Below are 13,158 nucleotides of genomic sequence, written 5' to 3'. Positions count from 1 at the left end.
AGGACTGATTCATAACCATTTCACGCAGCACGTGGTTACCTAACAATACATTTGACAAAAACCCCTCCCCGGGAGGCATCCCAGGAGCCCTACCAAGGCTCCTGGAGGGCGGGACAGCTAAGACACCGGGGCACCGACCGGGGACCCACCTGGGGCAGACCTGCGTACAGAATTAAGAAATGATGTAATTCTTCTTGATGACAAGAAATATCTACGAAACATCTGAAAATGCTCAACTATGTGCAGGTTAGGTCGTCCCCCTATATGGCTCTGGACTTTCAGATTTGTTGTGTATGCTTCGTATTGCTCAAACAGTAGGTGGTATTTTGATGCCCATGACTGCTACTTACGGAGACTGAATTCTTCAGTTAGTCTGGCTGAGCACCCACTTCACTCCTTCTACGACATTCTGATGAAAAGTCTCTGAGCTTTTCAGTTGCGGGAACAGCCAGAAGTAATGGGGCATGCCTGGGTAAGTATGAAACCAGTTTCGAACCCTAAATAGTGTCAACAAGAGCCTGATATATTACCAATACTCAACTTACCCGAATTTATCCAGCTGATACTTGAGAACAGTCGAATCATCTCGAACTGGATCTGCCTCGCAGATAGCCTGGTATACTGGGGGAAGACGGAAGATTCCAGGATGAATGCATGGAAAGGCGTATGGATTGGCACGCTGGTTGGTGCCGCCATTGTGGCCTAATAGTATTCAACTTGGTGAGAAGGAAACCGCGAAACAATGGAGCGCGGAACATACCGTAAAAGATCATCATGCTCTCGCCGTCCTGCAATGGAGAACCGGTCCAATTCTCTTCATAAGCCTTGAAGAGAGTCTTGTATTCATCGGGGACAAACTCTGGATGAAGAAGAGCAGGGCAGAGGACCACAATTCCCGAGCACATTTGACCTAGGTTCTCATCAATGAGCTTCAAGGCTACTCCCACGGCAGCGCCCCCTCCCAGCGAAGACCCAATGGAAAAATAGCGGGCGGTGTCGCCCCCAAGCTTGGAGGCGTTATGGTAGCACTGTGGATGAGATTAATCAATGTCCCGATGAAGACATTTTGGAACAGGACGGACCCATTTGTAGGCGTCGAAGCAGTCGTTGACTTGCGCCGGAATAGGATACTCTGGTGCGACCCGGAAGTCTACCTGGGCGATGATGACATTCGCATGTTGAGAAATATATCGGCACATTCCTGTCGATTGTTAGAAAATGATTGCTCTTATCGGAAATCGCATAACGTACGGTCTTCAAACGAAGAGCGCCACGCGCCTCCCGAGACATGTCCACCTCCATGCGCACTACCAGCATTTTGTAAGTGGAAAGCCTTGATTTACGAGGATGGATGGACTGACAAAACTCCCACAGGTAGTTTGGCCCCCGATTCAATCTTGGATGGGTTATAGACGCGTATTGCGATGCCCGAGTCTGTGACTTCTTTGCCTATGGATCATGATTTTAGCGCAAGTAAAGTCCGATTCGATACCAAAAGACACTTACGATCAACAACTTGATATGAATCTATAGCGGGATAGAGCTGGGCCAGCATCTCGGATGTCTCCTGGTATGCCGCGCGCACTTCATCCACCGAACCGCTAATGAGAGGGCGACGGCCAAGCACCTCTTTCTCTAGCGCCAACCATTCCTCAGAGATGTACATGTTTGCCGTATGGTTGGTTGACTTCTCTTGAGGCAGTGATACTAAAGTGACCCGTCTCTTATACTAAGTTTGAGTGGTAGTTATAGAGTCACTAACCCCGCGTACAACCGCCGCTAGTTCCGCTGACACAGGGAGTAGTCTGGATATTTTGAACTTCGATTTTAATAACTTCCAGGGTTGTTATCAGTTTCCACTAGGTATGCATATGGCAGCTTTTGCCTGGTAGAGTCTGTACGTTTGGTAAGAGGTGAAACAGCCAAGTGGGAAAGGTGCAAATGTCACATCTTTTGTCATTAAGTGATACGATGCGATAGCAAAAGAATTCTCTTAATAAGGCCAATCTAAGGAATTTGGAGTATCGGCTTCATGGTCCCTCTTGATACGATTGGCTCAAAGCTTTACTTCTTGTAACCCCACAATGGACCGGCGTACAGAAAAATCAATTGATTCATCTTCGGAGTGTACCAGTCGTCCTGACTACGGTCAGCTCCCTTGAAGGCCATACCTACGTCCAGACACCAAGGCACAATTCTAAAGCCGTAATATGAGAAATGAGCGTGGAAAATATGACTTGCATTCATCAATTCAGCATGCTCCACATTCCCAGGTGTCGGATCGAACAGAGTAGTGTTTGCTCTTCGTGTTGATCATCCAACTAAATAGGATAATACAGGTTACGTGGGCACGTTAGAGTATCGGAGTTAAAGATTGGATTTTGAACGAAGTACGAAGGTAGGAAAGAGTATGGATGAATGGTTGATAGATAATGACTCAACACCTAGAAAGGGAGAAGTGGAGGGAAGAAAGGAAAAGGGGGCGGGGCCGAAGCGCATCAGTGCAAATGAAATACAAAGCAATGGAAACAAGACCTTGTGAAGAAAGTGAACCCAAAAAGTCCTATTGGAGGAAGTTTTCTTTTCTCCATGACTCTAAGTATAAGTTCAATAGTTCGAGGCTTACTCCATTGCAGCCACGCAAGGATCGCGAAACACGCCGAGCTCGCGTAGTCTCCAATATTACACCCCCACTAGATAGAGATTGAAAGTCCTCTCGGAGGAATGGGAGAAGATGATCGATGAAGTCTGAGTCTTTCTCAGTATCGGCCAAGGACGATGCACGCTCGAGCCAAGTTTCGAATGGGACAGGCTGTAATACTTTCAACCCCAACTTGCTGGCAAGCACAGGAAGCAGTGGGTTCCACGCTTGTCGGATCGGGTTTTCAATGTGATATACAATGTTTCCGACCGGGTCCTCCGGACGTGAGAAAAGAATCTCTACAATCGACTTTGCCGCAATGTCAATCGGAATCCATGAGAATGACTGCCTGGCCGTCAGTTTTGCAAATTTGCGTTACTCAAAATTTACACAAATGTTACTCACTCCGTTTAGCTCGGGTAAGCATCCGATGATCTGAGATGCCTTGAGAAGTGCTGGGAAGTGCTCGTTGGAGTTCCAGATCCCCGAGATCATGCCACCTGTCAACTGACCAAGGCGTAAAATACTTGGATGCAGGAGATCGCTCCGGGTCTTGGCTGCGTCAATAATAATTTGTTCACAGACCCACTTGGCTTGAGCATATCCAAGATTTGCGGTAGTCGAAGGGTCAGAGATTGGCTCTTCCGGCAGTCTTCCACTTGAATTGCGTGCGCCAACGGCAATGGAAGATGTGAAAAGCAGCCGGGGAGAAGGCAAGCATCTTGGCTTTTTCTGACAATCTTCGCAAAGAATAACCAACCTCCGCACAGCTTGGATCTGCGCTTCAAACGAAGAAAGACCCCTCTGAAAATCCATTGGCCAGGCATTGTGCACAATATGGGTCACCGTTTGTACCAGGCGGCGATATTCTTTATGTGGTAAGCCCAAATCAGGCTGGTGTAATTGACTTGAAGTTAAAAATCTAACTTTCGCCCACGCGGCTTCTGAAAGGGTGATTCGGTGCCTGTTGTTAGCTTGCTGTTGCCGATACTGGGGATCTTGTTGCTGACGAAGCCGACTGAGACAGATAACCTGCGATACGTTCGAATTGCATGACAATTGTTCCAATAGATGTGCACCAAGGTGACCCGTCGCACCAGTGAGTAATATCACCCAGCCTGAAGAACGGGCGGGGGTGTACTTGGACACTAGATCAATCATCTGGTCTATCGCCGAGTGAGATGAATGACCGTTGGTTTCCTCGCCACTAGTATCTGCTAGCAAGTACTCAGATAAGACCTTGAAGTTCGGATGTTGGTAGATGAAGGCAGGTTGCAATTTCTGGCGGGTCAGTGCCGGAAATGAGTCTTTGTCTGAAACGTGGTTCAACATGCGAGCCAAACGAGTTGCTTCCAGGGAGTCCATGCCCAGCTCGAACCAGTCATCAGAATCTGCCCAGTCAGCAACAGAAATATCCCGGTCTTGAACGCAACTCTGCACCATTGCACGTAGGTTGCTGATAATCTCGTCAAGATTACTTCCCAGACTGAAAGAAAAGGAGTCTGAGGGGCCAGAGGCGGCATAGGCCTCTGCAATCTCTTCGCAGAAGAGATTATACGTCTCACGACGCATAATAGATCCTTTATCCGTTCTTGGCCAGGCCCTGTCCGCATCTTTAATCAGGATCATGCCTTTTGAAGCGATACGGGCATGGCGATCCAGTGAGTTGTTCTCCTCCAGCAATACCGACCACATTCGCTCCACGAAATGCTCCACTTCAGTATTCCGAAGATGTTCTTCTGGTTCTATGAGAACCCCAACTTCTTCTCTGTCTTGGCCGAACACAAGCACTGTCTTGACCCCTTCCCGCCTGCAAAGTCTGGTCTCGAGCTGATTCGGAAGAATCTTTTCTCCCGTTGACAAGACTAAAAGATCATCATTACGACCCAGGATAGCCACTTCTGTATGAGCAGATCCAGGTCGCCGACGTAAAAGGTCTTGGACGACAAAAGGGCTACCCCAACCGAAGGGGTAGCCGACCAACTGGTAGAGCGGATCACCATTTTCGTCCACCTTCTCGACTTCATTGATCTCAAGTCCCATGTCGGTTCGGATGCGCAGGTAGTTCCAGTCATAGTCCTCTCCTGGCACAAAAATCGGGGCTATAGCTCCAATTTCTGTGGCACCATAGTGGTTAAGCAGCTTGACTCCGCTAGAGACGAGAAGCTCGCCAAGAGCGGGCTTAATAGCGCCACCTCCCACCGCCACAAAGTCCAATCCTATTAATGCCTTCATCAAACCTGAATTGTCCTTGAATTCGTCAAGTACACTTGGAACTGTCATCAAAGAGGAGCTCGCACTTTTTTCGATTAATTCAGCCACTGAACTGGCGCTTGGAATGACGGACGCGGACGGGAAACAGCATGTTTTCCCAGTCGCTAAGCTGATACATGGGCCAAGTAATCCGAAGCCCTTGCGAGACTGAATGTCAGCATAGTCTAAAAGAATACAGAGGACACAGGAGGGGAATACTCACATGATACATCGGAAGGGTTGACACGTTCCGCTTACCTAGACACTGACTTGGTTCCAGGCGATGGCACGCTGCGTATCCCAGCAAGTACCGGTTCGCGAGAACAATAGGCTTCGGTAGCCCCGTTGTGCCAGAGGAGTGAAGTATAATTGCTGTTTCTTGATCCGAAGTAACGCGACGCTCCAAGCCCTCCGGGTTGAACACAGGTGCCAGGTGTATAAGCTGTTTGAATGGGAGCAATTGTACCAACTCCAAGCTTTGTTTCTGCTCCAATGAAAGGACTTGGAGAGCTTTTTCCATTGTTTCCTGTGTTCTCTGAGAAACTATGATGGCGCGGGCCGATGTTGATTCAAGGAGGTGCAAGATTGCTGCTGGACTGAGCCGAATAGAGAGCACGAGAACCTATAATGTCAGCGCCAATAAAGCTCGAGTCGGTGAAGGGGCTCTCACGGGAATGTTCAAGAACAATAGAGCCGCGAGATGAACAAAGAGATTTATGTCGCTTTCAAGGAACAGAGCGACTGGGCGTGGCGTTTCAAGCTTCTCGCTTTTCTTAACTTCGAGAGGCTCTACTGGTAGACGCTTCCGGAGAAGTTGTGCGCAAGCTGCTGCAGCATTTCTGAGTTCACCAAAGGTGACAGGGGTAAGTTCGACATGCTTTCCTCCCTTTCGCACCTCTTGCAGAGCAAATACATGATCCGCATTGTGCTCTGCATCAAAACTGATGAGATCTGTTAGACTTTGGACCGCAGATGGATCTGTCACCAAGTCTCTGGACACCTTGAGAGAAGGACGCAGAAATTCTGGCTCTGAACCTTGGACTGTCATGACGTATAGATTTTTGTGTCGCTCCGTGTGTACGGTAATATGCGGTTGATTAATGCGATTGGGGACTGCCCGAGTTATGTATTGTGGCGTTAGCGATCACGTTCGACCAATGGCCCCCAAGCACTAGACATGAAAAACATACCTCGACACCGCGTACGGGAATCGGAGTCAATTTCTTTACATCAGCCTGCAATAACTGTCTTAGCTTTCATCCTCTATGTAGTCTTAGTCGTGGAGGAGCATACTACGTACGCCGGTCCCGCAAGGAATGCGTCAACAGCCCCGGCCGCAACAGGCACAGACGGTTCCGAGGTAGCGTCCTTTAAAGCTGTTGCGAAAGTACCAGCATATGTGTATTCAAGTATCCCTTGTTGTCTTTTCGAAAAAGTCGTACCCTTATTATTCCTGGGTAAGAGGCATTGAGTCTCGATTAGATACCTGTGAACGCATCCTTCTCAATGGATCATCAACGACTCATATTTTTTGGGGGACAGGGTAGTCGGTCTCTGTATCGATCGAGACCAACGGAGGTAGATTTGCCTGTTGACCCCCCAGCAGTTTCCCTTCTGTTATCAACTTGTCACACTTCGTTCCTAGGCGAACTCATACGAGCCCAATCGCAAGGATCTATACCCACATGGGCAAACTTCGATGCTCCAGGAAGCCCAGAGCTCCTATTGACCGTACCTCTCGCTCAATCCAACAACCCAATTCTCCAAGGAGTATGTCTATGCGTGAACCAGCTGGTTGGATACCTTCGATACGACCCCACGCTTGAAAGGATGAAAGAGGCGATGCCGATTGGGTTCTGCTCTGGCATGCTTCCCGCAGTCATTCTTGCAATTAGCAACACAACTGAAGAGTATATTCGGCTCAGTGGAGAAGCTATCCGTCTATCATTTTGGATCGGGTACAGAGCTGCAGAACTGAGCATGCAAATTTCGGGCGATGAACGACAAAGTCACCCCTGGGCTTTATCAATCTCTGGAAAGGACGAGGAAACGATAAAGAAAGATGTAGATGCTTTCAATGAGAGTGTTTATGAGTCATCTCATGTTAGGGTCGCTTCGAGATTCGGCGAAACCTCTTTCAGTCTCGTCGGCCCAGGCCATGCATTAGTGGCATTTCAATCCCAGCATTCCTTCCCGTCATCCACTGCGGAGCCGGTGCACGTTCACGCACTATACCATGGAGGAGACAGGGCATTGAAAACACTAGCTACGGTGCTGGATGATGTTAAGCGCAACAAAATCTTATTTCCATCTTTGACAGAGATGACCCGATCAATCTGGTCATGTCATGAAGCATCCAAGGTTGACGCGAAAACTCTTGCAGACAAAGGCGTCTCACTTGTGGAATATATCCTTCGCCTCATCCTGCTGGATACCGCGGATCTATTCAAGACTTGGCTATCAATTGTCAATAGCATCTCTCCTTCAGATGTCGATCTGCACGTGGTCACTGTGGGACCTGGGTCGAGTGCCTTGTTGGCATCAGTGTGCAGAGACATACCTCAGCGCACTGAGACAATCTGGACGGACATCCCGGGAGCTACCGCCGGGGGGAATCTACCGCAAGTTGACGGGTTTGCGATTGTTGGGATGTCCGTTGATTTCCCCCTGGGTGCTGGAAAAGACGCCTTTTGGGAAATGATAGAGACCGGTTTGAACGCAGCACAAGAAGTGAGTTTCTTCATGTTCCAATGACAACCTGCGGCCAGGCGGCTAAATACTATATCTCCAGGTCCCGGGAACCAGATTTCACGTAAACGACTACAAGCCCGAGACCCGTAAGGGTCCGCCATCACGGGAAATGAAAACAAGCCATGGGAACTTTCTCACCGACCCATTCCAGTTTGATCATGAGTATTTCGGCATCTCGCCTCGAGAGGCTAAGTCAATGGACCCACAACAGAAGCTCCTACTCCAAGGGGCAGTCCACGCCATGGAAGATGCAGGATATGTACCTAATGGAGCACCTTCATTCAATCCCGAGACCATGGGGTGCTACATTGGAGTCGCCACCAATGACTACGTCCAAAATCTAGCGAGCGAGGTCGATGTGTATTATTCGACAGGTAATCGCTCTATTTCTCAGAAGTCGCAATGAAGCCGCTAATAGAACTAGGAACCCTGCGTGCCTTTCTGAGCGGAAAGATATCATACGCATATAGCTGGGGCGGACCCTCCGTTACGATCGATACGGCATGCTCTTCGTCACTTGTGTCGGTAGTCGCGGCCTGTCGGGCTCTCGCCCATGATGATTGCACTACCGCATTAGCCGGTGGCGTTAACGCAATTACCAGTCCAGATGTAAGTATCGGTGGTTTTCTGTACAAGCGATATGAGTTGCTAATCATGTAGATGTATCTTGGTCTTTCACGGGCCCACTTCCTGAGTCCCACTGGGCAGTGCAAGCCCTTTGATGTCTCAGCCGATGGATACTGCCGCGCTGAAGGGTGTGGCTTATTCGTGATCAAGCGTCTTTCAGACGCAATTCATAAAGGCGATCGAATTTACGGTGTTATAAAAGAAGCTGATATCAATCAGTGCGGTAACGCCTCATCCATCACCCATCCTGACGGTCATGCTCAGAAGCAACTCTTCCAAAAGCTCTTGTCACGGAGAAACACAGATCCAAGCTCAATTAATGTGATCGAAGCTCATGGAACGGGAACGCAGGCAAGTTCATTCAGTGACCAGCTCGTTCGGAAAAAGCAAAATGACAGTACTAACCTTTTGAGAAGGCCGGGGATGCCACGGAGGCCTCCAGCATCAGTTCAACTTTTGGGGGTTCTCCACAACCAGTCTATCTGACCTCAGTGAAGGGAAATATTGGCCATGCTGAGGCAGCTTCGGGTGCCGCAGGTTTAGCAAAGCTGCTTATGATGCTAAAGTTCTCTAAAATTCCACCGCAGGTCGGGTTCAATGCAATAAACCCAAAGTTGCAGAATCTGGCTGCTCGCAATATCCAAATCCCTACCACCGCTTGCGAGTGGAAACGCGTTGCACCTAATCTACCACGACGTGCCCTGCTGAATAACTTTGGTGCAGCTGGCTCAAATGCTGCCCTGATAGTGGAGGAATACCGCTCAATTTCACGCCGCAATGACCCTAAATTGCCCCCAAGAGCTGTATACCCTCTCACTTTGTCCGCAAGGAATGCCCATGCGCTTCGAGCGCTTATTGATTGCTATTCTGGGCATCTTCGTAGCAAGAAGATTGTGATTCAAGACTTTTGCTACACTGCAACTGCTCGGCGGCAAAAGCATCAGCACATTCTCTCACTTTATGGAGGAACCATATCGGAGCTTGTCGAGAAGCTTCAACTTCACCGTGACCTCGAAAATCCATTAGCAAACTACGGAGAAAATCATCCCATTGTCTTCGTCTTCTCGGGACAAGGCAGCTTCTATTCCGGAATGGGCCAACAACTTATGCTTACGGTGCCAGTCTTCAAGAGCAGAGTTAAAGACTGCGACCACGTGCTTGAGCAGAATGGCTTTGATATCACCCCGAGCAAAGTTCTTGATGGTTCCTTTAGTCCTGAATCTGCTGCAGATTGTGTTTTGTGGTCACAGGTCGCATGCTTTGTCCTGGAGTACGCCCTCGCATGCCTGTGGATGGCGTGGAATATCAAACCTGATGCGGTCATTGGTCATAGGTAAGCTGACGCTCTAGTATTCATGTGTCATTTTTTACATGCCTGACCCATCTGCTAGCCTTGGAGAATATTCTGCTATGGTCATTAGTGGGACTCTGTCACTACAAGATGCTTTGTTGCTCATTGTGGAACGCGCACGATTGATGGCGTCGTCGTGTCAGATTGGAGAGTCTACTATGCTTGCATGCAATACCTCAGCTCCATCTATCAAGGGGATTATTCGAGATTCAGGTCTCTCTCAATTGACAGTCGCTTGCGACAATAGTGTCACTGATTCTGTTGTGTCGGGACGAATCGACCAGGTGGACCAATTGGCCCGGCTGGTCAAAGAGAAAGGAATCCGCTGTAAAAGGCTCGATGTACCCCTCGGATTTCATTCATCTGCATTAGATGCAATGCTTCCTAAATTACAGGCCAAATGCGAGGGTCTCTCTTTCTCTAGCCCCAGCATTCCTTTGGGATCTTGTTTGCACGGGCGCCTCGTCGAAGAAGGCGATCTGAACTCCAGCTATCCAGTTCAACAAACAAGAGGATCGGTGCGGTTTACCGAGCTCATTGAATCCCTGTTAGAACGAAAGGAAATGCACAAAGCCTCTTTCATCGAAATTGGTCCCAGTCCGATTACATTGCCGATGATCCGAGCCAAGCTCTCTGGGCAGGATGCTATCTTCTTACCCTCCATCGCAAAGGGCCAAGACCCTTGGATAACCATGAGTCAAGCTCTGCAGCAATTGAGTCTGCGGTACAACTCAATTCAGTGGCGGGCTGTTTTTGATGGCACGGATGCCCATGTCGTGGATCTTCCCGACTATCCATTCCAAACACATTCGCTGCATGTCCCATTCAAAGAATCCGCCCTCAAGGAAACCGTATCTTCGGTTTCCCGAAGTCCAAGACCGCCAGTATTTCATTTACTCGAAGAAGCAATTGGTTCTGTCCCAGAAAAAGGATTATCGACATTCAGTACGAGCCTAGGTGCCTTGTCAAAATACATAGAGGGCCATTCGGTTAATGGCTCTCCGCTATGTCCGGCATCCGTATATCATGAAATGGTCCTTGAAGCTATGCATTCAAAAAATGCACCCGCTCAGCATCGACTGGCTGTGGTCAGTAATATCGAATTTGGTCATCCGCTTGTCTACTCGCCAGAAAAGAAATCTTCCACTGTGATCTTAACGACGGAGGAACCTCCAATCGCTGTCTCTGGAAGTAACCTTGGAAGTTTCAAATTTGTCTCACCCCCAGCAATAGACTCTAACTCGGAGAAGATTCTTTGTACCGGTCAAACGGCATGGCAGTCCTCTGTGGATGCGAAAGCATATCTTGCGCGGAAGCAAGCCTACGCCAACAGACAGATGAGGCTACTGAAAAGAAACCGGAGCCAGACAAACACCTTGCATCGCAATGTGATCTACAACATCATATTCCCTCGAGTCGTCGCGTACTCTGAGCCATATCAATCAATCACGGAACTGCACGTTGCCGAGGGCGACCTTGAAGGCTACGGGAAATTTGAGGTTCCAACGAGCGCTCTCAGTGGAGGTATTGTATCTCCGGTCTTTATCGACACCCTGTTGCATGCAGCCGGATTTGTCGTCAACAGCCAGGCCAAGCCCACCGAAGCATTCATTTGCAGCAAGGTCGATTCAACGGTGGTGCTATATGCCGACATCAACCCGCAGGACACTTTCCTTGTATACTGTAGCTTGCTGGAGTATAGTGAGGGAGAACGCATTGGCGAGGCTTTTGCAATGACGCTCGACGGCGAAGTTGTCGCTAGTATTGAAGGAATGGTCTTCAAACGCCTCAATCTCCGATCATTCGCTAGTCACTTGTCTCGTCAGGCTGGGCAGAAGCCCACTAACGATATCCAGGAGCGGTCAGTCTTGCCTCGCAGCAAACCGTCGACGCCGGCTACACGCCCTTCTGGGCCTACAATATCGGATCCAACGAGTATAGTGGTTGACCTCATTTCCAAGTTATGTGAGCAACCGAGGGAAATGATCACTCCTGAGAAGAGGTTAGAGGATTTAGGGATTGACTCGCTCATGCAAATCGAGTTTTCCCACTCTCTCTTCGCCCAGTTCCCACAGTTGAATCCTGATGACATCATGGGATTGGAAACTGTTCGCGATATCCAGAAATATATTGTTAACGTGTCTGGTGGCCAATTCGGAGTGTCCTTCATCCACGATGAACTCAGCAATGATGATTCTGACCACAGCGACAATATTTCCTCAACCACTGCATCTGGAAGGCTCACTCCCGCAACGGAGTTGAACGCCAATCCAAAGGATGTGACCGATTGTCTCATGCAGTTAGTAGCAGAGACTTGTGGATGTGCCCCTTCGGACCTCAGCGAAAGCACAGCGCTTCATTCGCTTGGAATGGACTCTTTAATGTCCATTGAGTTTCAGGAAGGGATGAAGAAAGAATTTTGCAACGAGCTGCCGCAAGAAATGTTTTCTCCAACAATGACAATTGGCAAACTTGCCAAAATGCTCGTTGCGGACATCAGTCTGCCCAGCAGCGAAGACTCCGCACCTCTGATGGAGAAATCAATAAACGATACCGCTTCAGCGCAGCGGGACATGGGTGATTTTGTCGTGCATCTGCAACAGGGACACCATGATCGTCCTCCGCTGATTCTGTTGCACGACGGTAGTGGACTGATCGAAAAATACAAATCTCTTTCCAAGCTAGGATGCAACATGTTTGGCATTCGTAACGCAGATCTCGCTGTGCAGCCGCATTGGGCAGTGAGTCTGAAAGATATGGCTAGTCGATATGCAGGGTTGATTTCCTCTGTCATTGAGGCAAAAGAAGTGGTCCTCGGCGGTGAATCCCCCCCTTTTCATGAATGTAAGCGCGGTGAACAATTACTAACGTGGATAGGGTGGTCCTTTGGTGGTATACTCGCCCATGAAGTTGCACAGCAGCTAGATAAAAAGGGGCATACAACTGTCGCCGTTATTCTCATCGACTCTCCGTGTCCATTGAATCACCAGTCTCTGCCTTCTCAGGTGGTCGATTATATTCTGGGTCCCAAAAAATGGCCGCAAACGATGTTTAACAATATTTCTTCGCAGTTTCACAGCCACGCTCAGTTTCTCGCAGATTATAGCATACAAAAGCCAATTCCATTGGCGAGAAAGTATGTGATGCTGCACAGCAAAGAGGTGCTCCATACCACTCGTCTTTGTGGCGTTTCATACCCATGGCTTGAAAGTCACAGTATCGCGCTCTGGAGCTTCGCCAATGGGAGAGCCTACTCAATCGCCCTCTGATAGTATACGACATTCCAGGAAATCATTTCGAGCCATTCAACAGCGAGAATGTAGGTGAATATTCACGTCTAAAGGTACAATTTGAATGATTAATCCATATAATAGGTCGAGATTGTCTCCGAGAAGTTGAAGAATGCCTATGACCAGGTGGTGGAGGCAGACTAGTTTGAGAATCGAATACCAGAGGCTTGGATCCATGTACATATTAGTGTCTACCCACTCCAGAGAAACGCTATCTCAATCAATGCCTGCTACCATATGTGTAA

At 48.7% G+C, this 13,158-nt stretch overlaps 4 protein-coding genes across 4 annotated transcripts; 1 reads left to right on the top strand and 3 right to left on the bottom strand.

Annotated features, from left to right (window-relative positions):
- Positions 1-364: 364 nt before the first annotated feature.
- N7443_007192 (uncharacterized protein) lies at positions 365-1,317 on the bottom strand (the record flags this gene model as incomplete). The annotated part of the gene is made up of 5 exons (XM_056887248.1): positions 365-497; positions 546-702; positions 761-1,028; positions 1,083-1,154; positions 1,252-1,317. The coding sequence occupies 5 exons, from the start codon at positions 1,315-1,317 to the stop codon at positions 365-367; spliced, it is 696 nt and encodes a 231-aa protein (XP_056738939.1).
- Positions 1,318-1,339: 22 nt separating this feature from the next.
- N7443_007191 (Aldehyde dehydrogenase N-terminal) lies at positions 1,340-1,666 on the bottom strand (the record flags this gene model as incomplete). The annotated part of the gene is made up of 2 exons (XM_056887247.1): positions 1,340-1,449; positions 1,507-1,666. 2 exons carry the CDS (start codon positions 1,664-1,666, stop codon positions 1,340-1,342), a joined length of 270 nt encoding a protein of 89 aa, XP_056738938.1.
- Positions 1,667-3,016: 1,350 nt separating this feature from the next.
- On the bottom strand, positions 3,017-4,876 carry N7443_007190 (uncharacterized protein; the record flags this gene model as incomplete). The annotated part of the gene is made up of 1 exon (XM_056887246.1): positions 3,017-4,876. The coding sequence occupies one exon, from the start codon at positions 4,874-4,876 to the stop codon at positions 3,017-3,019; it is 1,860 nt and encodes a 619-aa protein (XP_056738937.1).
- Positions 4,877-6,724: 1,848 nt separating this feature from the next.
- N7443_007189 (uncharacterized protein) lies at positions 6,725-13,057 on the top strand (the record flags this gene model as incomplete). Its single annotated transcript, XM_056887245.1, has 9 exons — positions 6,725-7,624; positions 7,686-8,019; positions 8,070-8,254; positions 8,306-8,647; positions 8,689-9,605; positions 9,664-12,443; positions 12,501-12,784; positions 12,841-12,942; positions 12,998-13,057. The coding sequence occupies 9 exons, from the start codon at positions 6,725-6,727 to the stop codon at positions 13,055-13,057; spliced, it is 5,904 nt and encodes a 1,967-aa protein (XP_056738936.1).
- Positions 13,058-13,158: the final 101 nt, after the last annotated feature.

This window comes from Penicillium atrosanguineum, assembly GCF_028827265.1.
Source record: "Penicillium atrosanguineum strain IBT 20685 chromosome Unknown utg000006l_segment0_segment0, whole genome shotgun sequence".
In the NCBI taxonomy this organism is placed as follows: Eukaryota; Fungi; Ascomycota; class Eurotiomycetes; order Eurotiales; family Aspergillaceae; genus Penicillium; species Penicillium atrosanguineum.
The sequence above is the reverse complement of the archived record's forward strand: the minus strand, read 5'-3'. Positions and strand labels throughout refer to the sequence as shown.